The 23,546-nt window shown below is 38.0% G+C and overlaps 3 protein-coding genes across 3 annotated transcripts in view; 2 read left to right on the top strand and 1 right to left on the bottom strand.

Annotated features, from left to right (window-relative positions):
- LOC135083030 (uncharacterized) overlaps positions 1-23,546 on the top strand; it is a 104,887-nt gene that overhangs the window by 9,390 nt on the left and 71,951 nt on the right. The gene's annotated exons all lie outside the window — the stretch shown is intronic.
- On the bottom strand, positions 16,232-17,721 carry LOC135082745 (uncharacterized). Its single transcript, XM_063977514.1, has 2 exons — positions 17,475-17,721; positions 16,232-17,002 (listed from the first exon to the last, which is right to left on the bottom strand). Exons 1-2 carry the CDS (start codon positions 17,662-17,664, stop codon positions 16,530-16,532), a joined length of 663 nt encoding a protein of 220 aa, XP_063833584.1. The 5' UTR covers positions 17,665-17,721; the 3' UTR covers positions 16,232-16,529.
- Positions 20,150-22,384, top strand: LOC135082944 (uncharacterized). The gene is made up of 2 exons (XM_063977710.1): positions 20,150-20,576; positions 20,904-22,384. Exons 1-2 carry the CDS (start codon positions 20,235-20,237, stop codon positions 21,600-21,602), a joined length of 1,041 nt encoding a protein of 346 aa, XP_063833780.1. The 5' UTR covers positions 20,150-20,234; the 3' UTR covers positions 21,603-22,384.

Here is a 23,546-nt window from a genome sequence, read left to right as displayed (position 1 = left end):
CGGGGGGCGGGGGGTAATGCCCGCACGGGTACATAATTGGTTCGCGCCGCCCGAGGCGAGCCCGTAGTATCGCGCTTTAGCGATGGCGCCCTCCGGTGTCGGGCGAGAGTAGGGATGTAGTGGAGTGGGTTGTGTCGATAGTTTATTTTTATTTTATCTAAATTGGTTTTTATTTTTATTTTATAGACGATATAAAACTGGACTGCATCTCAGTTTAGTTAATACCAGGTGCGATTGCGGTCAAATAACTGCCTTGTCTCGCATAAAAAAAAGTTTGTTTGTATCAAAATTGAAACAATTTTTACATAATAAAGTACATATTATTATGTAGGCTTTATCATTACTATGGTACAAGAAATAAATGAAAAATTAAAAGAAAATATGTGACAATCTAAAGGAGGAAAATGGAAACGAGAAAATATTATACTATGTAATGTTATTATGGTTTTGCTTATTATTAATGAACTAAATATCAAAGTGACTAGTGAATTTAGTGACAGTAAAACTGCGAATCAATTTAAAAAATAAATAAATAATTATAATGCCATGCTCTTGAAAATTGAACGCGATGCCTGTCTAATATTACCAGCTACCTTTGCTAAAGAAAAAAGCTGTAAAAAAAAGTCTGGCCCGACTGAATAAAAAGTAGAACAAAGAAAAACGTATTCAACGAGCGACTCCACGCCTCCCCGGTCGGCTGTTTGTCATGGCGGCGCGAGTTATAGCTATGTCAAGCGGCCACCGGCGCGCCACTTTATACATCCGCCGCCACCGCCCCGTCGCGTACCTACCGTGATGTATACGGCCCGCGCCTCGCTGCCTACGTACTATTGAGTGCTACACGAGTATTACATAGCTACCTGCTCATTTTTATGTGCGCCTGGTCGGTAGCGCACGAACTTTTGCCGTAGTTCCATCACTATTACAGATTTTAACTACCTATGCCTGCAGCTCCGTGTAATTTACATGACGTGTTTGAGTGCTGCTCTGTTATATCAAATTTTTCATAACTACCTTCACGTCTTTATGTACGCCTAGTTGGATAGCGCACGAAGTTCTGCCGTAGTTCCATTACTATTATGAAGAGGACTTGCTGTTACTTGTACTGTTGTACTTGACCAACCGCTAGTCAACTAGTAAACAACAGGTTACTTTGATAAAGGCCAGGATGTTAATGACTTTGAAATGTCCTTTAGTTTTTTTTTAAAGTTGATGGCAAGTTTTTCCTTGAAATTAAAATGAAATACGAGAAAAGTCTCCAATCAACTAGTAATGAATGCTTATGAGATTTAGTTTTTTTATTAATTGAAATTTTTAGCTTGAGCGTGCTTATTTTCTACTAGTATGAATGAAGCTAAAAATCTAAATTCAGAAAGTGTGGGTATGTCAGTCACCAAGCTTAGAAATATATATAAGTCATAAAATAATATTATCCAGTCCTCTCATCGTGTCACCTCCAAAATCTGTCGTCCCAAATCAGTTCAGAACATCCCATATCAAACACCCAATAACTCTTGTCGAACTAGTACATATAATATTCACACAACTCGCCTATAACACATGATAATAACCCTTGATGATGCTTCACTCATCATAAACCCATAGGTAGGTTTACGAGTCAGGTAGTTCCGTATTCGCGGGTAGGTCGTAAATCAGAGGCGTCGGTTTTAACGAGGGTAGTCAAGCCTGGTCTGTCGCCGGATTGTAACTGCGAATGTAAAATATAGATGTGTTTGCCGTAGAATCTGTCATTTCCACAAACCGTTATGTAAGAATTCTAAGCGATTTGTTTGTATAAATGCATATTATCTTCCTTGCAGGACATATTGGTGACCGTATGTATTAGGCAGGCATGCTAGGGAAATTCATTATAATTATTATTTTGACGACTTTTTGAACCTCAAAACTAGTATCATGTATCTCTAGGTACTACAATGTTTTTACTAGTTTGAAGCCACATACAATTACGGGAAAGTGAAATCGTGACAAATACTCGACATGAATCCTTGCAATAATAGGTCTGAAAAGACCTTATTCATAAGAAACATGATTCACACAAAAGTTTTAACATGAAAAAGAAGAATACAGTAATGTTACATTATTTTAATGACAGGTTCCTTGAAGTCTACAGCGAAACCTTTCAAAGAAACTTAAATTGAAGTCCCTGCAACCGCAGCAATATTGGAGCCATCTGTTAACATACAAAGTAACGCTACCAACTACAGTGCAAAATTATTAACCCTCCGCGCGTCCGAGGCGGCGACAAACGACCGGCCCGGCCACCGCGCCGGCGGACAATTAACCGTTTCTCGCCGGGGCCCGCTCGTTATATTTTATTTCGCGAAAGTCTGCTTTTTCGCTCATTACGCCCCGCTGTGGGTAGTAGGGTTGACTCGGCGGTACTAAGTAAGTTGCATGAGAAATATTTTGTGCCAGCTATTGATATAGTAAATTACTTGAATGTTGTGCTAAAGCGGAAATTATTTCCACATTCACAGGTATCCTTATATCTTTTTCGGCTCAGTCATAATTATAATTCTGTGCCAGCAAGTACTAATTCAGTACAAAATAGCATAATTATAAAACCTAAAACGGCAATAGCTCAAACCTTTTTTCCAGCTCTATTTTATTCTATAAAAAACAAAAAGTGCATTGCGATAACAAGCTAACAACAATATAGCGTGCACATTATTGATAAAAGGTAAATCCATAAAGCATAGAGTAATCGGCCCGTAGCAACCCTGTTGGCGGGTTATTTCGAGAGCGGCGCGGCGACGGCCCGCGTAATATACGGCGCTGTGTCGGCGGCCGTGATGCGTCACGGATACGCGACACTAGTGGTGGGGCTTTTCAGAAACGAACGGATGTGTCGATGGAAAATATTTACACTGTTTCAATAAAAAATGTAGTTATCCGAATGAAGATCAAAATAGTAAATGTAAGTCCCATTCGACTCACCGAATTTGTTAATGTAAATGTATCTGTATGTAAGATCAATGTACAGTTATTTTTCCTGCATGAAAGGGGCATTAGTTGTAACTACCAATGCTTATAGCTTAGTCGTCATATTTAAAAAAAGCAATTAGCTAAAATAATACAGCAAATTAAGTCTCGATAACGCTCGTGTTGAATTTATCGATATTCTATCCCTACGTCGACACATCTACATCCACGCGAGGTACAAACAGGTGCTACAATCAGTTGTCTGCGACATGCGATACGCCTTGTTACCTACGAGTGACATCTATTTCCCAATGTGAGCTAACTATCTAACGAAAATCTATAGCTAGCTAGCTATCGTCTCATCAAGAAGATAAAATGGCACTAGAAAATCAAGTCTTTTACAACCACAACGCGCAACGCGTCTCTATTTTTATCGATAAAAATACACGTTCATTTTAATCGACACGCCATCACTAGGCACGTTCTCGCCGCATGCAATCAGTCGCTGCGAGCCGCGGCGTCGCCACTCAGCGCGGCTCGTAAACGTTATCGGGCGCGTCGTAAAAATGCGACGTAAAATGGCGAACGTGCCGCGGCGGTGGCGTTCGGCCCGTTCTAATTTTGAATTTATTCACCGTTCGAATGCCAATTCGAAATTTGAATTGGCAGACGGGATGTAACGAGGTTTTGTTCAGGCTTTATTTTGTGCCGGTGTGCTCGTCAACGCAGCTGTATCTGATATTTTTGCACCCACACAAAATTTATTGTAGCTTGAAAATTCATTAAAATTTATTTCGTTTACAGTATTAACTGTACCTTAATGGGTAGGTTTTTATTAATTAATAAGTATCACAAAAGAACATGAAAAATATCAACTTAATTATTAGGACTAGGAGTCATAAAATGTTTTGCAGGCAACAGCAAAAGTTTCAAAACTGATAACTTGCATTCCTTTGAACCTTTTGTTTGTCTGTAGGACAAATGTAGAGTTTTGACTACGAATTTTAAGAAATTCATTTCGTCGGTTTTCCTTTCAAACGAACAAAACCCAAGTCAAATAAGCGCATTTGTTTTTATATTTATTATTATTATGTCCGCTTCCGAAACAAGAGGTTCAGATAATTTTCGTCGCTCCGTCTCCTGTCGAACATTTATTCGAGATAGAAACGCGGCAAAGAGGACCAAAGTAAACGAAATAAATTAATTTCGGGTGTGTTCAGAAGACGAGCACTGATTACGTATTGAAATAAGTCTTTTAATTATAAAACAAATGACCGGAAGCTTTCAAAATTTATAGATTGTCTGCTCAAATTCGGAAACAAAATGGGTCAGATTGAGAAAACCAAAACATTACCCTTATTTTCAACAATTTATCTATTATTTATTAACGTAACTGTATTTTTCTCTTTTAACAAGCTTTTTTAAAGATTACTACATCTAGCTTTTCCAATCGTATCGCAATCTGTTAATCTACGTATCATCTATACTTATAATAAATCTGTAGAGAGGTCAATTCTGTACATGAAATATATTTTCAAAATAACTATCAGGGGGTGATTAGTGATCGATACTGATGCCAAAAATGCAATCAGTAAAATTTTTGTCTGTCTGTCTGTCTGTCTGTATGTTCCTTATAGAAACAAAAACTACTCGACGGATTTTAACGAAACTTGGTACAATTATTCTTCATATTCCTGGGCAGGTTATAGGATACTTAGGAATTCCCACGGGAACGGGCATTAGCGGGAAAATCATTTTGTATGAAAAATCTAAACCGCTTAAGTTAGACGCTTGAAATTTGGCAAGCAGGTACCTTAGTAAACTTAAAGCTTAGTTATAACAGGATATTGCAAAATTCCTACGGGAACGGGAATTAGCGAGAAAAAACATTTGTATGAAAAAATCTAAGCCACGTAACATAGACGCTTGAAATTTGGCATGCAGGTACCTTAGTAAATTTAAAGCTTAGTTACAACAGGATATTGCAAAATTCTCACGGGAACGGGAGTTAGCGGGAAAAAACATTTGTATGAAAATATCTAAACCGCGTAAGTTAGACGCTTAAAATTTGGCATGCAGGTACCTTAGTAAACTTAAAGCTTAGTTACAACAGGATATTGCAAAATTCCCACGGGAACTGGAATTAGCGGGAAATTCCTTTTGTATGACTGACTCACTGACATACCCACGCACAGCCTAAACGGCTAAACGTAGGCACTTGAAATTTATAAGGGACGTAGCTTAGGTACCGTAGAGGTGCACTAAGAAAAGAATTCCCGAAATTCCCACAGGAACAGGAATTACCGGGAAAATCCTTTTGTATGAAAAATCTAAACCGCTTAAGTTAGACGCTTGAAATTTGGCATGAAGGTCTCTTAGTAAACTTAAAGCTTAGTTACAACAGGATATTGCGAAATTCCAACGGGAACGGGAGTTAGCGGGAAAAAACATTTGTATGAAAAAATCTAAACCGCGTAAGATAGATGAAGGGGGTAAAATGGGATCCACGCGTACGAAGTCGCGGGCGGCCGCTAGTTATAACAATAAAATTCATTATGTACTGAATGCAACTTCGATTGACGTTTTAAGCATAAACACAATAAAAAAATGTCTGGCTGGTTAGAAAAAATAAAGTCTCCATTCGCATTTCGTTCGAAATTCAAAAGTTGCGTCTAGGAACGCGCCCCGCGTCCGCGGACGGTACCGCCGCCCAATTAATATCCGGGATCGAGTGTCGCCGACTTGGGAAAGCGGACCCTACGCACCACTACGCGCCGACACGGATCTAATACATTTTTCTTTTGCAATTTTCATAACACTGTCCGGGAGTGTCCGGGTCCCGGGACTGTTTTTATAAGGTTATCACTCAGATGTAAGAGATGATGTGGGACATTATTATGGTTTCAGAGTCGGGTTTGACACTTACTTGTTACTGTTACTCTGACGAAATGCACTAGAATTTATTATCTCAATAACCATACGATAGAAAATTTCATATTACAAACAAATATTTATCGCTTGTTCAATTTAAACTCCGTGTCAGCTTTCAGAAAGTAATTGACATAATAACAGTTTGCTTTCAATATTATTGGCAGGACATATCCCAACAATAATGAAATAGAGGCGAGAATTTTCAAAGTTTACAGTACACGCTAGCATTATGTTTATATTTTTATGTTGTAAACGCCCAGATTTCAAAATGCCGAATAATTATATTGTTTTTCGGTCGACTAAAATGAAAAACAATATTCAAATCACCTGTCAGTTCCACCGACTCTACGTCTTCGATCCGCTTTTCCCTGGGCCTCTATCGAAATACAACAGGCTTGGGTCTCCTCTAATTCCATTTTCAATTCGTCCCCTTTCTTTATTGGGCCCGTAACTAAGGGATGTCGCCTTAATGAGACGCGCACACCTGATCTTGTAATGGCCATTGTTTGAGACCGCATGACATAAAATTGATAAGTTAAAATAATCGACTAAAATTGCACTAATAAGGTATTGGTTATTTGTTTATTGTAGTCTACAACAGGTGAACAGCGATAACATTTTTTAGTTACAAAACTAAACAGAGCATTAACTTTAAAAAATAGGAGAATCTCTGTAAAGGGCAACTCTCAACTAGACGTTTTTATTTACACATCAATACAAGCTTAGATGGTGACTCGGTTTGAAGCCCCAGCGATGTAGCTTTTTTAATCTGCTGCTTTTTATAATTATTATCTGCTTTGATGTCTATCAAAGCAAAGTATCTTCGATTTTAATAATTATATTTCGTCGCTCCATTCTTCAGATATAATATTACCTGGTAGTTCCCCTAGCCTACATGGCAACGACGCACTTAAATTTTTAGAGATAAGTCGAATTTTTTCGACAGACAACAGTAGTTTTTTCGATTTTAGACTGGCAACACTAAGTAATAGTCTACCTTCACTCACTCACTCGCTCTGCTACCTCATTCCTTTAAAGTGCGTGGCAACGAACGGACGTTCTCTCTAAAGTGCTAAATAAGTATTATTGTAGGAAAAATAGTTAAAAAACAATTAGGTATGTCCAAACGCAGTGCCGAAGAAAAAATTGAAAAATATCTCAAAAAGATTGAGAAGTTGCAGAAGAAACGAAGGTTAACATGCCTTGCCGCATCGGATTCGGAACCAGAAAATAGTAAGTACCTACTATCCTACCCACATTTTTTTTTGTGTGTTACAAAAGTGGTGAAATTAATTATTCAATTATATTAATCCAGTTCTATTATTAAAGAAAAAATACCGGGAGGTTGCCCGAGATGGTAACACGATGGTTAATATTAACTATAATAATAATTTAGGCCATACTTATGCCTGGAGGTTGACCGCGATGTTAACACAATGGCAAAAAACTAGTTTGTATCAATGATACGGGAATGATACCGGGAGGTTGTTCGCGATAACAACACGAAGGCTTAGCATCATCACGATAAACATATTCTAAAATTAGAATTATGTAAATAGTGATAAAATTAACCAAGTCATGTCTTGTCTACAGACGCTGACATCGTTAACCCCGAGGAAATCGAGGGGCATCCTCCAGAAGAAGACGATGCATCATCGGTCGAGGAGTTGGTGGATGTTTGCGCTCCTGAAGTACCTGCAGATATCCCCAACACCGAGGAAACCGTCGAACTGCCTAATGTAGCGGAACCAGCCTCTGCGCCCAGCGCAGAAGAGCCACCCCCGATCACCCCAGAGTTAGATCCCAATATATTAGCGGCCCTAGGGGAAATCGTTGATGAATCCCCAGATTTTGGCGAAAAAATCCACGATAGCTTAGCTAAAATATGGACACCTTTGTTAAAAAAGGGTTTATTAAAAGAAAACCGCGATAAATTATTAAAAAACTTGACTATCTCACTGCCCGACGAAAAACGCAAAAAGATTGCACAATTAATACAAAGGTTTTCTAAACTGCCCACATGCACAATTAGGGAATTTTCTCAGCTTATAGGAGTACTAGTAGCAGCTTGTCCAGCAGTCAAGTACGGTTTTTTGTACACCAAAACATTAGAAAGACAAAAATATCTGATGTTAAATAATAATAATAACAATTACAATTCAAAAGTGAAACTTCCCGAGTGTATTTTGAATGATCTGAACTGGTGGGACCAACAAGTTTTTAAATGTAAAAACGATTTAAATGTCACGAATTTTGAATTCGAAATCTTTACAGACGCATCTAAGACAGGTTGGGGGGCTTCCTGTAAAAATACTCGGGTGCATGGAGCATGGAAAACGAATGAAAGATCATTACATATAAATTACTTAGAGTTGTTAGCAATTTACTTGGCATTAAAAACCATTGCTCGAAACGTAACAAATTGTGCAATCTTATTGCGTATCGATAATACTACAGCTCTTAGCTATATTAACCGAATGGGAGGCATACAATTCCCCCATTTGAATGACCTATCCAGACAAATTTGGCAATGGTGCGAGAAGCGTAATATAACATTATTTGGTTCGTATATTAATACTAAAGATAATAAAGAGGCTGATATTGAATCTAGAAAACAAAACCCTGACACAGAATGGGGATTGACGGACGATGTGTTTGGAAAAATTGTTTTTAAACTTGGTAAACCCAATATTGATTTATTCGCTTCCCGCATCAATGCCAAATGCGAAACTTATGTTTCATGGTTTCCAGACCCTGATGCTTTATGTGTAGATGCATTTACCATTTCCTGGAAAGATTATTATTTCTACGCGTTTCCCCCTTTTCCCTTACTACTGAAGTGTTTACAGAAAATTATCCATGACCAAGCTGTAGGCATCTTAGTTTTCCCTAAGTGGCCATCACAGCCATGGTATCCGCTAATGAAACGCTTATTAGTTTCCGATATAATTTATTTTAAGCCAGATGAAAACTTTCTTCAATCCTGTTTCAGGAATACACCTCCATACCGACTGCATCATCATCTTACATTGGCTGCAGCGAAACTCTCCGGAAGGCGTTTTTAAACCACAATATCCCACCAGAAGCCATAAATCTGATGTTAGCTTCACTCTCAAATAACACTAAAAAACAGTACAATGTAAGTTATAAAGCCTGGTGGCAGTTCTGTGAGAGTAGACATATAAACAGTTTTCAATCTTCTGTCCCTGAAGTTATATCTTTTTTGACCCAAGAATTTCATAAGGGCGCTAGCTATGGAACTATTAACAATCACAGATCTGCTCTCTCTTTGTTACTAGGAAATGACTTAGGTTCTAATGAGTGCATAAAGCGTCTTCTAAAAGGTGTCTTCAAGTCAAAGCCTCTGAAGCCCAAATACTCCCATACGTGGGATCCGCAATTAGTACTTACCTTAATAGCAAATTGGTATCCAAACAAAGAGATCACTCTTGAAAAACTAACAAAAAAGTTAGTGACTCTTCTAGCACTATGCACCGCTCAAAGAGTTCAAACCTTATCCTTAATTAAATTAGATAACATCAAAGTCCTATCTAATGGTATCACAATAAGTATCACAGATATAATTAAAACTTCAGCGCCTGGTCGTGACCAACCGCTTCTCTTTTTACCCTTTTTCGAAGAAAACTTAAAAATTTGTCCAGCTACAGTACTTCAAGACTATATTAGTTGTACAGAAAATATTAGAAACTCAAATAATTTGCTGCTATCTTTCAAAAAACCTCATAAACCGATTTCTCCCCAAACCATCAGTAGATGGTTAAAATCAGTATTATCCGAGAGTGGAATAGATGTTTCAATTTTCAGTGCGCACAGTACACGGCACGCATCAACCTCTACGGCCAGTGCCGCGGGTGTATGCATCGAAACTATTCGTAAAGCAGCTGGGTGGACCAATAATCATACTTTTGCAAAATTCTATCGATTAAATATAATTACAAAAAATGTATTTGCGGAATCAGTTTGTTTTCGCCCTTAAGTTATACTTTTGGTTTTGCGAATGGTTATATTGTTATCATTAGATATTGATTACAATAACTATAGTCAATAATTATAGAAAGAAAAATTGTATTTTCTTTATTTTCATTTATAAAAATAAATAAAACCAACATGTTAATGTTATTGTTTTTTTATTGTGATATGCATTATACACCATTGTTTAGTCCTAACAAAATCATTTCTCTAAAGGTCTACCAGGTAATATTATATCTGAAGAATGGAGCGACGAAATATAATATGTGATCAAATGAACTTCAAAGTGAAGTTCGATCATTATTATATGAGTCGCTCCATTCGAAGATATAACAACCCAGCCCACCCTACCCAATTTAATGATTTTGTTAAGAACTTAATGCAATCTCTAAAATGAATGAGGTAGCAGAGCGAGTGAGTGAGTGAAGGTAGACTATTACTTAGTGTTGCCAGTCTAAAATCGAAAAAACTACTGTTGTCTGTCGAAAAAATTCGACTTATCTCTAAAAATTTAAGTGCGTCGTTGCCATGTAGGCTAGGGGAACTACCAGGTAATATTATATCTTCGAATGGAGCGACTCATATAATAATGATCGAACTTCACTTTGAAGTTCATTTGATCACATACAAGACTTGCCAAACTTTATGTGTAGCGTTCATTGAATACTTTGTCGTTCACAAAAGAAAAAAGCCACTTACGTTCCAAGCCTTCATACCTTGATTTATCTCCAAAACCTTCTCCAAACACAGTCCAATTAAAAAAACTACGCGAACCGCCTCTGACTTTGAGAAAACATGGCAGCGTGAAAATGTTATCGTTCCATTCCATCCCACCGCATTAGGATTTGCATAAAATAATAAACAGCCCTGAGACGACACTAAAAAGCACCTACGATCATCCGCGATTCTTCTGAGCAAGCCCTGGGCGGGATTGTCGGGTCACGGGATCCCGGGATGTGGGTTGCAGGGTTGACAGCATAGGGTGGGGATCCGATGAGATTAGGGAAGGAGATGACACGTTTCGCCAAATCCTCGGCAAATGTTGTAGGTCTCGTTGTCGAGTGTAAGGGCGGTTAACGCCTATCTAGATGAGTTTAGGTAAAAAGCTGAACTACTAAACATTGTTATTTTCATTAATTTGGTAAACGTATTACGTAACTATAGCGCCACTCAACGTTTACAATTTTGTATGTTTAAGGAAATACACTCAGAAATACTGAAGCTAGAAACATAGGTAGGTTCTCTTTCTATGATCTGAGGGTAGGATGGAGGTACGAATGAAATGTATAGAAAAAACATTTTGTCGTATTAGTGACACGAACGCTCAAGCGTTTATTTTGTACAAATTAAAGTTCATTCAGTTAAACGAATACAATGCATCGATAATACGAGTAGCTTACGTATAAAACAGCATTGTCTCTTTAAAATAAATTCAGAGAGTCCATTCCCTTCTTTTTCCTTAACACATGAATTATTTACTTTGCGGCCGTTGGCAGCCCTTGATATACGGGATTGTGGGATCGCCTCCCGGGGCGTTATCAAGTTATCAATTCGCCGGCCCGCCCGCGCCCGGGCATATGCGGCGCCCGCTCCGCAGTCACGTATTTTGTTAGTGTGTTTTAGTACGTAATACTAGGTAATTTCGTGTGGATTTAGCGCTCCAGTATCGGTTAGTCTTAGTTGTTACTTTTAGGTGACTACGTGGTTTAGAACTTAGTTAAGACTGCTTAGCTTTCCGACGTGTTTTCCGATCACAAATAAAGCCTTTATTGAATACATATTTGATGGGATTATTCCTTTGTCATTAATCCTAATAAGAATGACTGGGATATTGAGATTTGCCTTTCAGATCGATTTCTTCTATGCGCGTATTTCTACCCTCCATGATGTCACTTAAACATCGCATATTGTAATCCTGTTCCACAATTGATGTGAAGAAAGGCTTGGCAACTTCCTTTTAATCAAAGACCACCCACTGCCTGTAAAGATTCTTTTCCTTTGCAAGCTACACAGTTTCCCAGTTTATTATTTTGCCCGATGTTGTGGAAAGCTGTGTACGAGTACTATGTAGTATTGTTCTATTTTACTAAATTTAGAAGACATTTCCTTCTATCAAATGTACATTTCGTAATTTTTATGTTGTTTACACTATAAATTATAGTGTAAACAACGATATATTATAGTCTATAATATAGCATTGGAAAACAAAACAAAACATTTCGCACGGCAGTCGTTTAGCGCGCCATTGTTCAAATTCACATCGGACGCATCCGGACACCCGGACAGAAATTAGGCCACCCCGGACAGCGAGCAAATCCCGCAGCGGTGTGTCGACTTGTGTCCCCGCCCTAATCCACTTTTAATTTTGATTAATGCGTTCGAACGTGCCGTTCCAAATTTAAAATAAGGTTCTTTTTTAGCGGCATGTTTGCAGCTAGTCATTAGATGCAACAATGTAGAGGCCAGTACGCATACTTTTTTAAAATTAAAATATCATGAACCCGAGTTTGGGCTATTTTATACACATTTTACGAGTAATAACTTGGTATACTGGAAAATATTATGTTATCAAAATACCTCATTTTCATAACGTCGACATAACGATCATGTTCATAGTTAGTAGGATATCTAAACTACGATTAGTTCTGCTGATAAAAGCCGTAGTGTCTCTATTATCCCAAGAGACGTGACTTCACAGGCCGGCAGTAAATATTTCACCTTCATTCGCCATATTGCGTTGTTAATGCAGCCTAGAATGCATAATGGCGGCTTAGTGCATGCCTAATGGTCTCAGAATGTGTCGACCCGCGTCTGTTCTTGGGTAAGGCAACATGTGAATCTTATGCAGTCTTTATAAGTGCTATTTTACAAGTTACAACATAAATGTTATAGCGATGTGCTGACGACTGTATCTATTTCTGAAGTCAAAAAAAGTTTTATCACTTATCAGTTTTGCTTTTTGGGCTATACATAATAATATGTTATAAAGTGTTATCCTTATAAATTAAGCGGGCATATTATGTATTTATTTACCCAATAAGTGAAAAGGTCTGTCTGGTTTCAATGGTTGACGAACCTGAGATCCCGAGAGTTCAGAAATTCTAAGAGATTCTAAATAAAATAAACTTATGGTACACTTAAATGTTAAAAAACCTTACTCTATTTTATATTTGAGACATTAGATTAAATTAAAAAGAAATCTTAACAATAACTTAACTTTGTGCATTTCTTTTGTTTCAGGTAAACCTACGCCTATTAAGTGAAGTAATTACATTAATTTCCTTATCAAAAAACTTACTAGGAGTTTAACAATGGCGTGACGTAACCAAAACTACCAGGCGGGCATAACTCAGCAGGAGTTCTGCGACAGCGGGAGCGGACGCGCGGCTTCCTGCGCCCTTCCTACCGGAAATAGGGCCCGCCGGCTAATGGCGCGTGCCTGTAATGTCATGCGACCCTGGTACCCCGCTCGTTAGCGGAGCTTTTTCACGGGAATTTTTCAAGATGAGTCAACGCACTTTGGCCGCTCAAGACAAGACAGATCACTTTTTAGGTGATTTTTTTCAGGAAACTCATGAACTCATAATATGAAAAACAAGTTTAATTAGGTTTAATATTAACACTGTTTTAATAGAAATCCCTCATAAGAAACGCCTTCTTCATAAACCATTAGGTACATTCTACATTTTCATTCAGTGCTCTATTACGCAAACATTTTCAGCCCTAACTACTCGCAGCTGATCTGATTCGTATTTTTGTTTTTACCCGATTGCGCCAGAAGGAGGGTTATGTTTTTAAAATTAGGTACTTCAGGCATTTGAACCAGTAATTTATTACTAACTAGCTGTGCCCGCGACTTCGTAGCGTTTGATTTCCAAATAGTAACTTTTTCATGTTTTCTCACCGTTTAAACCTGGACTACTACCCAAAATCAGCCAAACCGGTCCAGCCATTCTCGAGTTTTAGCGAGACTAACAAACAGCAATTAATTTTTATTTAGGATAATTTTTATTTATATAGATAATTTGGTTTTATGAAAAAGTCCATCCATTTTTATACAGCAACTGTATTTTAGTGGTAACAGTTTTGTATAGTAGCTAGGGAGAGGTTGTGTCGCTGTACCGTGGCCGCACGGGCCGCGCCTCGGTTCGCGCCCGTCGTGCCACAATTTATACGCTACGTGAACGGTCTTGATACTTGCTTGATTTATTATGGTTTTTGCAGTCATAAATACGATAATACCAGCCATGCCGTGTTTTTCACATAGTACCTAATTAACAATACGATAATGCTACACAGTATCACTAACGTGGTTTATTTTTTGGATGATGCACAAAAATCAAATACTCGCACGATACAGAATATTTAGGAATATCATACCTCCCAAATACTCACACGAATGTTTAGAAATATCATACAGAAGTGGGAATTCTCCCCTGGCTCTGCATAGAATTCGCCTCACTATTAAACTATAGTCATTTTTGAGATGGTTAAATTAATTAATTTACCACAATCATAGCAGCGTTTTAGCAAAACACGGTTAAAGTGGTCTGTGGTGGGTCAAACAGCAAGCAATATTTAAAACAAACTGTTGCTTACACGCTGGATGCAGGCCGCTACCAACCGTGCGATGTGGAAGTCATTGGGGGAGGCCTATGTTCAGCAGTGGACGTCCTATGACTGAAATGATGATGATGTTGCTTACGAGTATTAGCTTGTTCGTATTAAGTATAATTCTGTAAATGTGTTGTTTAATTGAAAAACGATCAATCAGTCTCGGTCCGCAGCGAGGGCTCGTCCTCCCACGCTCCCTCATTACACGCGTTCCTCCCGACGCAATCTGTTGGCGTTATCGTGGCGAAGTTAAACCGTGAGGGTAGACGGCCTACGTGAAATTTAAATTTTGTCTCTCGTTGGTTGGACTATCGTGTGGGTAAAAACAACTAAGTTTACACCTTGGTGACTTAAAAACAATCTATGCGAAAGTAAATCTGTCTGTCTTGCTTTCACGCCTAAACCACTGAACCCATTTTGTTGAAATTTGGAATAGAGATAGTTTGAGTCCCGGGAAAGGACATAGGATAGTTTTTGAAACAAGGACGCGCGCGATAAAGTTTTTCTGTGACAGACAAAATTTCACGCGGGCGAAACCGCGGGCGGAAAGCTAGTAGTAATATTGTAAATTAATTAGAAGTATTTAGGGCCATAAGCATCAGTAGCAGCGTATCTAACAATTTTGTATTCAAAAATATTCTCAGTGAACATAAATGTTAAGTGCCATAATTTTCCTGAAAATAAAGGGAAAATGGAGATAATTATCATTAATTAAAAACACTGCTACCTTTATGATATCGTCAGTCCATAATTTTACTAGACACTGGCTAAATGTGCAAACCGTACGAAGCCATTAAAAAAAATGTTTTTCTAAAAATATGACCGCGCTTTTTCAGTTTCAGTTGTCTGTGGTTATGGTCTATGGTAAATATAGAAGAACCTTATTAAGATATGAATTATAAATGTCAAAATGTTTTCATATAAAATTATCACATAAAATTACTGTAGCCATATTCATTTCGAAAGGCAGTTGACAGAGTTAATTAACTCCCTGATTAACGCCAGCGTTGGCGAGTTAACGGCGTAATAAATGAGTTATTAAAAGAAAAAGGTGGGTTAAAACAATCCAAAGTATTAAATTACTTCTATGCTTTTCCACCGATGGGACCTGTACAATTTGACAATCTAAATTAGTTCTAAGAACATCAGTCATAAAAAATATATTAAAAACCAAACCAATCTTGATTAAAAAAAAGATTTAATCGAAATTTGAACTCCAAATAAAAAAGATTTTTTCATTTTTTCTTTTTTTTGGCTGTACGACAGCTTTTCCGTTGCCATCAGCGCGCCATTTTCAAATTAAAAAGGTTGATTTGAAATAGGAACATAAAACTATTACAAAAACGAGCGCCATATTCGTTATGTTTATCTCGCTCGACGCGTATGCAAATGACGAGACGGCGATAACAGCTGGTTCTGTGCGGTGACAGACATCGTTTGCAAAGATGATACCGCATGAGATATGATTCGAGACTGAATCGCTAACGACCGGTATCACACAAAAAAGGTTATTTACCTACTGCATTACCTCTTGCCATTTTAGTTTTATTGCAATGCGTGTGGGTTTGTGATACCATCCTTAAAACTTGATACAAACTCATAGAGCGTAGATTACAGTTTAAAAATACCGGACGAATAGTCCATTCAATGTTCAAATCAATGTTCAGAAAACTAAGTTAAAAGAGAGTTAGGTATCACATGGTGAATAAAACTAATCTGTTTGCTTAAAAATATAATTACATAATTTGGGCTTAACCTATTTACATTTTCAGCTTAGAAATCAAGTAGGTCTAGGATCTAAATACTAAATTTTACAGTCATGTCATACCTATTGACTAACATTTCCCCATTTTGTTACATAAAATTCATTTTTTAAAGATTTTTTTCATTTTATGTAAACAAACACATTAGGTTACATAAAATGGAAAAAATCTCGAAATCCGATAGCAAAACAGAATCTAGAGACACTTCTTTTGAGCCTTACTTAACTCGGTCGTCAATTAATCTATGTACTTTTTGCCCTATCTGTCAAATCATGGAATACACAATCTCTAGGTGTTCGGTATTGCATCGTTAATTGCCGACATAATTTTAATTCTAGTCGCCAACTTTTGTTCTTCAGGCACCCTCTTCATAGCCGACAACAAGGACAGCAAGAACATCCTATCTTCGTCCTGCTCTAACGGATCCTTGACAGCTAATGACGCGTCTACAGATGTGTCAAAGTTCTGCAGTTGTTCCGTTTCTTCTTCGATCTCTAGCTCAACTTTTTCTACTTTCACACTATTGTTATCTGCTTTTATCTCTTCCAGTTCTTCTTCAGATATTGAGGAGGTTGTACTAGAACAGCTTTCTCTCGTATTTCTCAGTTTTACGTTATTTCTAAGGAACTGTAGCTTTTTGAAGTATACGTACTCTTTCTTTCGGGGGCCACAACTCTTGCCGTTCTGGAGTTTCTCTTGCCTCGCCAGCTCTCTTGTGAAGCAACCGCGAATACATTTCCACCTTTGTATTAATAAAGTCTCTGTAAATAAAAACAAGACGTTCAAGATATAATTAAATGACTGCGCATGATTGGGAAAGTCATTGGCTTTTGGAATTTCTATTAAATAATGTTTATTAATGAACACGGGATTCCCATCTTACGTTCTAAATGCTGCAATTCTACCAGGATAATTATGGCTTGGCTACACAATGAGTGAGTTGCCAACCGCCAATAAAAAAAACCAACTAATGAAGGCCAAAATAATTTGATTTCCAGATTTTCCAGGGAAAGTTAACTGACCTTGGACTCTCAGTATAATATAGATAGAGCACGTATTGAATTTATATTTTAAAAAAAATTATGCAAAAAAATATTTACGGAAGTAAAAGTAATCGGTGCATAAAATAACGGCTATCTTAACAAATTTTTTTCTGTGAAAGTGGAATTTAGAAAATTACATTTTATTTTGTTTGAAATGACAAAAAATAAAGTATACTGAAAAATAGCTCACCAAGTTCTCTTTTAGTGCATGCGCCAGTTTCCCCGCCTTGCTCAGCGAATACATCGACGATTTCCCTCCACATTTTTTTCCTGTAATACGGGTAGGAGTTCTCATGTAAGCTTGTGTCCCAAAGCGGTGGCCTTTTGTGTACTTCTTCTATTAATTTCGCGGTGCTCAGCGAGGAAAACCCGGGCGCCATGTTGGATGTGTCTGGCGGCGACCAGCGTACGCCCGCTCACTAGTGACGGCGACTGGCGACTTGGCTACGTGCGAGGCGAGAGCTGTGTGGTTGGTTGATAATGGCGGCGTAGCCAACGCGTGGCGGTTTGGCAACGTCGCGTCGCCGCGTCGCCGCATCGTATTTTGCGTCCGCATCCACGGTTGACGGAATATTTGCATCCGCATTCGCATCTTTTACGGATGCCACATTTGCAACAAGTAACAACACAATGATTTTTAAAAATTGGTGATAACACCATTTGAGTGTTATTCCATATTATTGCATCCTTTCATTTTGTTCGTAATAAAAAGAATTATCTACTTATTATATCAAATCTAGGCCAATAATAATAAAAATTGGATCATTATTCATTAGTTTAGGCGTGAAAATGCACATAATAGTACAGACTTTCGCAATCTGCAATCGTCCACTCCGCGTGTCGTCAGTTAGCGAGGGGTCAGCAGAGTTTAGTCGCCAGATGTGTTATCAAAATTACAAGTAAAGATAACAATTTATTGCTTATTAATTACCTAGTTTGCAATTAATAAAATAACACATTATTTTGATTGCAGTAGGTATTGATTGACAATAATGCTATTCAATTATTTCGCAAAAAAAATTTTGGACGCAATACAGCGAAGCTTGCTTATGTGCTTATTAAAGTTTTTTTTTTCATTAAATTTTTGCGGAAATTGAGATTTTCTTATAGGCTTAGATTAATAAAACCTAGATAGATAGTCAGTGCACGAAAGGTGAGGCAGTTTTTAGGGAGCCGGCACGGCTCACCCGTAAACGTCACATGAACTGTCAAAGTGAAAAATTGGTAAACACGTCCGACGAATTTTAATTAATTAAAACGGTTTGTGCTGTGAAAGGGTGTCTAAAATGCATCAGAAAAACGAAAGAAAGTGACCAGTGTTACATTTCATAAGTAAGTACTACAATTCGACGCGTATTTTGCTTGAAATTGGCTTTCAAAAATTAAATACGGGAATGATACCAGTAACAAGAAAATTTATTTCCCAATTGTTCGCCGTACAAATACACTTTCTTTTTTATGAAATCAAGACTTTTAAGTCGATTTATCTTATTTTTATTAGGTAGGTACTTTGAATTCAATAAATAAGTAAGTACCTACATGATGCGTTTTGTTTTTGTTAATTATAAAATAATTAAAAAAGTATTAAAATTTTCCCTACTTTCGGGAAAATCGCCTTCACTGTCTACACTCCCCAACAAAATTGACACTAATGACATAAGATTTTTGCCTCACTCTTGACGAAGCGTTTGTATGAAGACTATCCATCTAGGTTTTGTTAATCTAAGCTTATAGGTAGGTATTCATCGTTGTTTTCTTTTGTGATAGTATGTAGAGATGACCTTGAAAAAAAAGGTACCAAAATGCTCTTTTGCATTTTTTTGCAATCTCAACGTTGCAATCGTAACCGTCAAGGAACAAAATCACAACATCTCGTCTTATTTTTTAACACCACAAACTAAACCTCAACAAAAAAAAACACGCAAAGGCATCGAATTCAAACTGCCTAATTTATAATGCATCAACAAAAACATCGATCCGTTTTCATCACCTTGCGTGTTTTTGTCCCGAGTGTCCGCGGCCGGTATTTTCGGGCGTCCGCGGCGGCGCGGGACACGCGCCCTCCGCCAAGGATCACGACCGGGTGGTCGTACATAATAAGCGGCCCGCGCTTTTATTTTGAAATTGAATTTAGAACGCTGTGTTCGGATTTCGAATATTTAAGCTACATGTTTTTTTTTTAATGGTGAATTTAATTAATGTGCTAGGTTAGTTGCTATGTATAATGTACAGGTACTTTTTTCTCTACGGTTTTGTTTTGATTTTCGAACTTTGTTCAGCTTCTTCGACATAGTCCTTCGAAAATATTTTTGTTTACATTTTGTAGGTACATTGCAATATTGCTTTGTTATTGCAAGTATGCCACAGAGATTAGGTTTTTTTGTTAACTTTATTGGGGATTAGAAAACTTATAAGAACTTAAGTACAAACAATATCTAAAATGTTTTTTATTCAATTCGCATTTGAATTGAGGGTTAGCAATTCATACTTGCAGACATTATGCTAAACCCAGTTCCTACATTATAGTGAACGTTACGAATCTACTTCAAGTTACATTTTGCAGTCTCTGCATTTTAGCAAGCGCCAGCTAACCGCGCGTGATTAGACACACGTGACCGCGCTCCATCACAAAATGCTTGCGAAAATGCATCTGAAACTTTCGCAACATTGCAAAAACGGTGTCGTACCGTGTACGCGCACGGCGGCGTCGGCCACAAATCTTCCGTTTCACTCGGGCCCAGCCTCCGCGAGGAAACAGCACGCTCGACAGCACGCGGCTGCGTAGCCGGCTACTCCCGAAATAGCCGCCCGCCCCGCCCCGCCGGCCCTGGCCCATCGACGTGCTTTTAGTATGCTGCGCGCATGCGAACCGCCCGCACACTTCTGCGCTCCTAGTACCATCCCGCAATAACACGCGAATTAAACACAAAAAAACATGTTTTGAACCAAAATGGTAGCTATCCTAGCCAACCCGAAATGGAGCGAGGACCTCACCATCCAAATGATCATTGAATACGAAAAACGAGAGTATCTATGGAATCCCGTTTCGGAGAATTACAAAAATAAGAAAATCCGAGAACAAGGATACGTGGAAATCATAAACGCGCTGAACCTAATCGACGTAACTGTTAAGGAGTTGAAAAATAAGATAAAGAATATACGTTCGTCGTACAGTGTGGAGCTGAAGAAGATACGTGCGGCTCGGAAGGCCGGCGCGCATGCGTACCGGCCGAGCGTCACGTGGTTCGAGCATGCAGACAGGTTTCTGCGGGCGATCGTCACTCCGAGCTCCGTAAGACTATTTTTTGTTTACATCGCGGCATCACACATGCGCACTGAGTGTGTCGTGTCTAAACAAAAGAACAACTTAGATTCCCGCCATTCGGATTCCGTGTTTGCGCGCGGTTTTCCGCTAGAATTCAGACCATTCAGCTACTAACTAGCTTTCAAAAGAATCTTAATCATCCAACATTAAGATCAAATAAAACATAGACACATCTTTAACTTTATCCTTAACTGAAATCAGATGATGATCGGCATGCATTCATTCATTACTCATTACGCCTTAGTTTAAAGAAATGAGAAATCGTTTGTATTTATCGTAAAATATTTTGCATAGGTGGACACGAGTTTGCTGGAGATCCCGGCAAGCGACGACAGCGATGCGGTGCAAGACTTGAGCGAGCGCAAATCCCCAGAGAAGAAAAGCCCTCGAAAGCGCAGGAGTTCCACGCGTTCTTCCACTCCCTACGTTTTAAACACGCCATCCCCTCGTCCCAGCACGCCCTTCGGATTGAGCCAGTCATCCAGTCCCTTTGGGATGCTACCCACGTCAACCGCAGCGCCTTTCCTGAATCCCCCCGTGGGGATTGCAACTCCTCTAACGACCTCACTCGCGACGATCTACCCTATTCCAGCCAAACAAAAGAAGAGCTATGACGACCGTAACGGAGATCACGACGTGCCGCAAGATCTGAGTCAGCACTCAGAGAATGGTAACGAAAATGAGTTTGAGATGTTCGGGAAGCTGATAGCAAGTCAGTTGAGGAAGCTGCCTCTTAGTTTGGCATTGGATACGCAGCTGAAGATCCAGACGCTAGTAAACGCTGCAAGGATACAAGCTGTGTATCAACAGTACAGCTATGCGGGACCGTCGCAGGAGGCTCTATCGGTCCAGGCCTTGTCGAACGGGATCCTTGCCAGCATGGCGTCGCAAAGCAACTTCGTGTCCCGCGGGATAGGCCTCAGAAACGATTCTCCCGAAGACCTGAACAGGGACATGAAAACTGAGTACATGTGCTCAGAGGGAGAAGATTAGGTGCCAAGGTAGGACCTGAATTACCTCATACTCACCTGGTGAGATTTTAAGAATTTATGTTTGCTCATAAAGTATACAATTTAGATACGTGTCATTATATTCGTGATTTAGATATTGTGATAGATGTCTAGATGATCTGATGTTATTGAATGACTTATGCCGTGTTCCCCAAATATGTGGTTCACCTTGAGTGGATTACTAGTTACGAGTACAGTAAGCATTTTAAGACTCAGCTGGTCTGGTCTATAGTCAGCAAAAAATGTAGGAATTTAGCATAAATGACCCAGTACAAAAAAGAAGTAACTTTTGACTTCTCCGATTACAAAAGAGTATAAATACAAGTAAAAACAAGGAAAACAAACAGAATTTGTAGAGAAATCTTAAATTTGGAACTAGTCAAGTATTATTGATGTGTAGATCTCGGTGTTTCGGCTGTGTTAGTGTTATTTTTTTAAATTTTCGTACATATCTTATTAATTTTGCTCAAGGCGTCAAAATGTATAGGAAACTCAAGAAGATTTTATGCAATCAAAAATTGATAAAAAGGTTTAAAATCAGCATAAAACTAAACTGACCTGGTAGATATTGAGAAAAGCGGTCTGTTGAGCATTTAAGAAACCTTTAGCCTAAGCGCAGACCACCGACTTTTAGTTGGCCGATAGGCCCGATTCTAATTTGTATGAAGAATCGGCCGATACCAAATCGGTGTAATGTGCGCATTTTCATACATCTCCATACTGATCAACAGCCCAACTATCGGCCAACTAAAAATCGGAGGTCTGCGCCTATGCTAATAATTCCAAGTTGCTTTTTCTTGAGTCACCCCTTATACGAGTATTAGCTCTATAGAGAGACGTTAGAGCATTTACTATACTATTATACAAAATTGTCTATGTACTTAATTATTTGAATTGAATGTGTTTATTTAATTCGTAAGAAGATAGCACAAAAGACAAAGTGAGTTTTGTTCAATAAAATAGAGGGCGCCATAGAAGATGTAAGACGTAATAAAAAAAAAGTTTAACCAGAAGTGTGTGGCAATTTTATCAATTGGCTATAGACAATAATTTTCAATACAAAAGTCCAATATTTGTATACGAATAAACCTTAAGCCGATTGCATGTTTTTTGTGTCGTATCAAGTCTTGTCGCATCTCTGTGGCGCCCTTAGTAAGTTAGTACCGAAGTAGGTATTATACGAATTTATTTTAGGTGTGATAGATTCGTAGGTCTGTGTTAAAAATGTGATTACTGTCTTAAAGAAAAGTATATTCTTATTTTAGAAATGGCCAACAAAAATATTTATTTTGTTATTAAATTAATATTTGTTATAAGTATTGACTTTACGCTACTGGCAATACAAAACGAGATTTGTCAATTTTTGCCATACACAAACAGTTACTTAAAGCAAGTTAAAATTATATTAACTTCGTATTTTATTACTATACTTCAATTAATATTCTTGGTCATTTCTAAACGTTTTAATGCATGCGATTAGTGTAAGAAATGAGAATACCTCAATAGATCTGTATCTAAGTTAGATAAATAACTATTTGGAGTTATATTTTAACTGTTGTTCAATGTGCCACAATAGAGATGTAAACAGAATGTGATTTATTGAAAATAAATATTTTATAAATGTCCTCTAATTATAATTTACTTGTTTTATTAAATCAAATCAAACTTTATTTTATACGTCCCAACCCTACCACTGCTTCGGGACAGTAATATGAAAAATGAAAATGAAATGAAAAATATTTTATTGACACTTAGTACGAATGTTACAAGTAGTTGGAGAGTTCCTCTCTTTAAGTTTAAGTAATCTGTATTGAGAGAAATCCACTCTTTGGTCACATTCTTCGATGTTCTAAACTTACATTATGAAATTATCCATTTAATAACAAACACACAACTCAAAATAAAAAAGGTTTACATTACCATAGTA

This window comes from Ostrinia nubilalis, chromosome 22 (genome assembly GCF_963855985.1).
Source record: "Ostrinia nubilalis chromosome 22, ilOstNubi1.1, whole genome shotgun sequence".
In the NCBI taxonomy this organism is placed as follows: Eukaryota; Metazoa; Arthropoda; class Insecta; order Lepidoptera; family Crambidae; genus Ostrinia; species Ostrinia nubilalis.
This window is presented reverse-complemented; position numbering and strand designations above follow the sequence as displayed.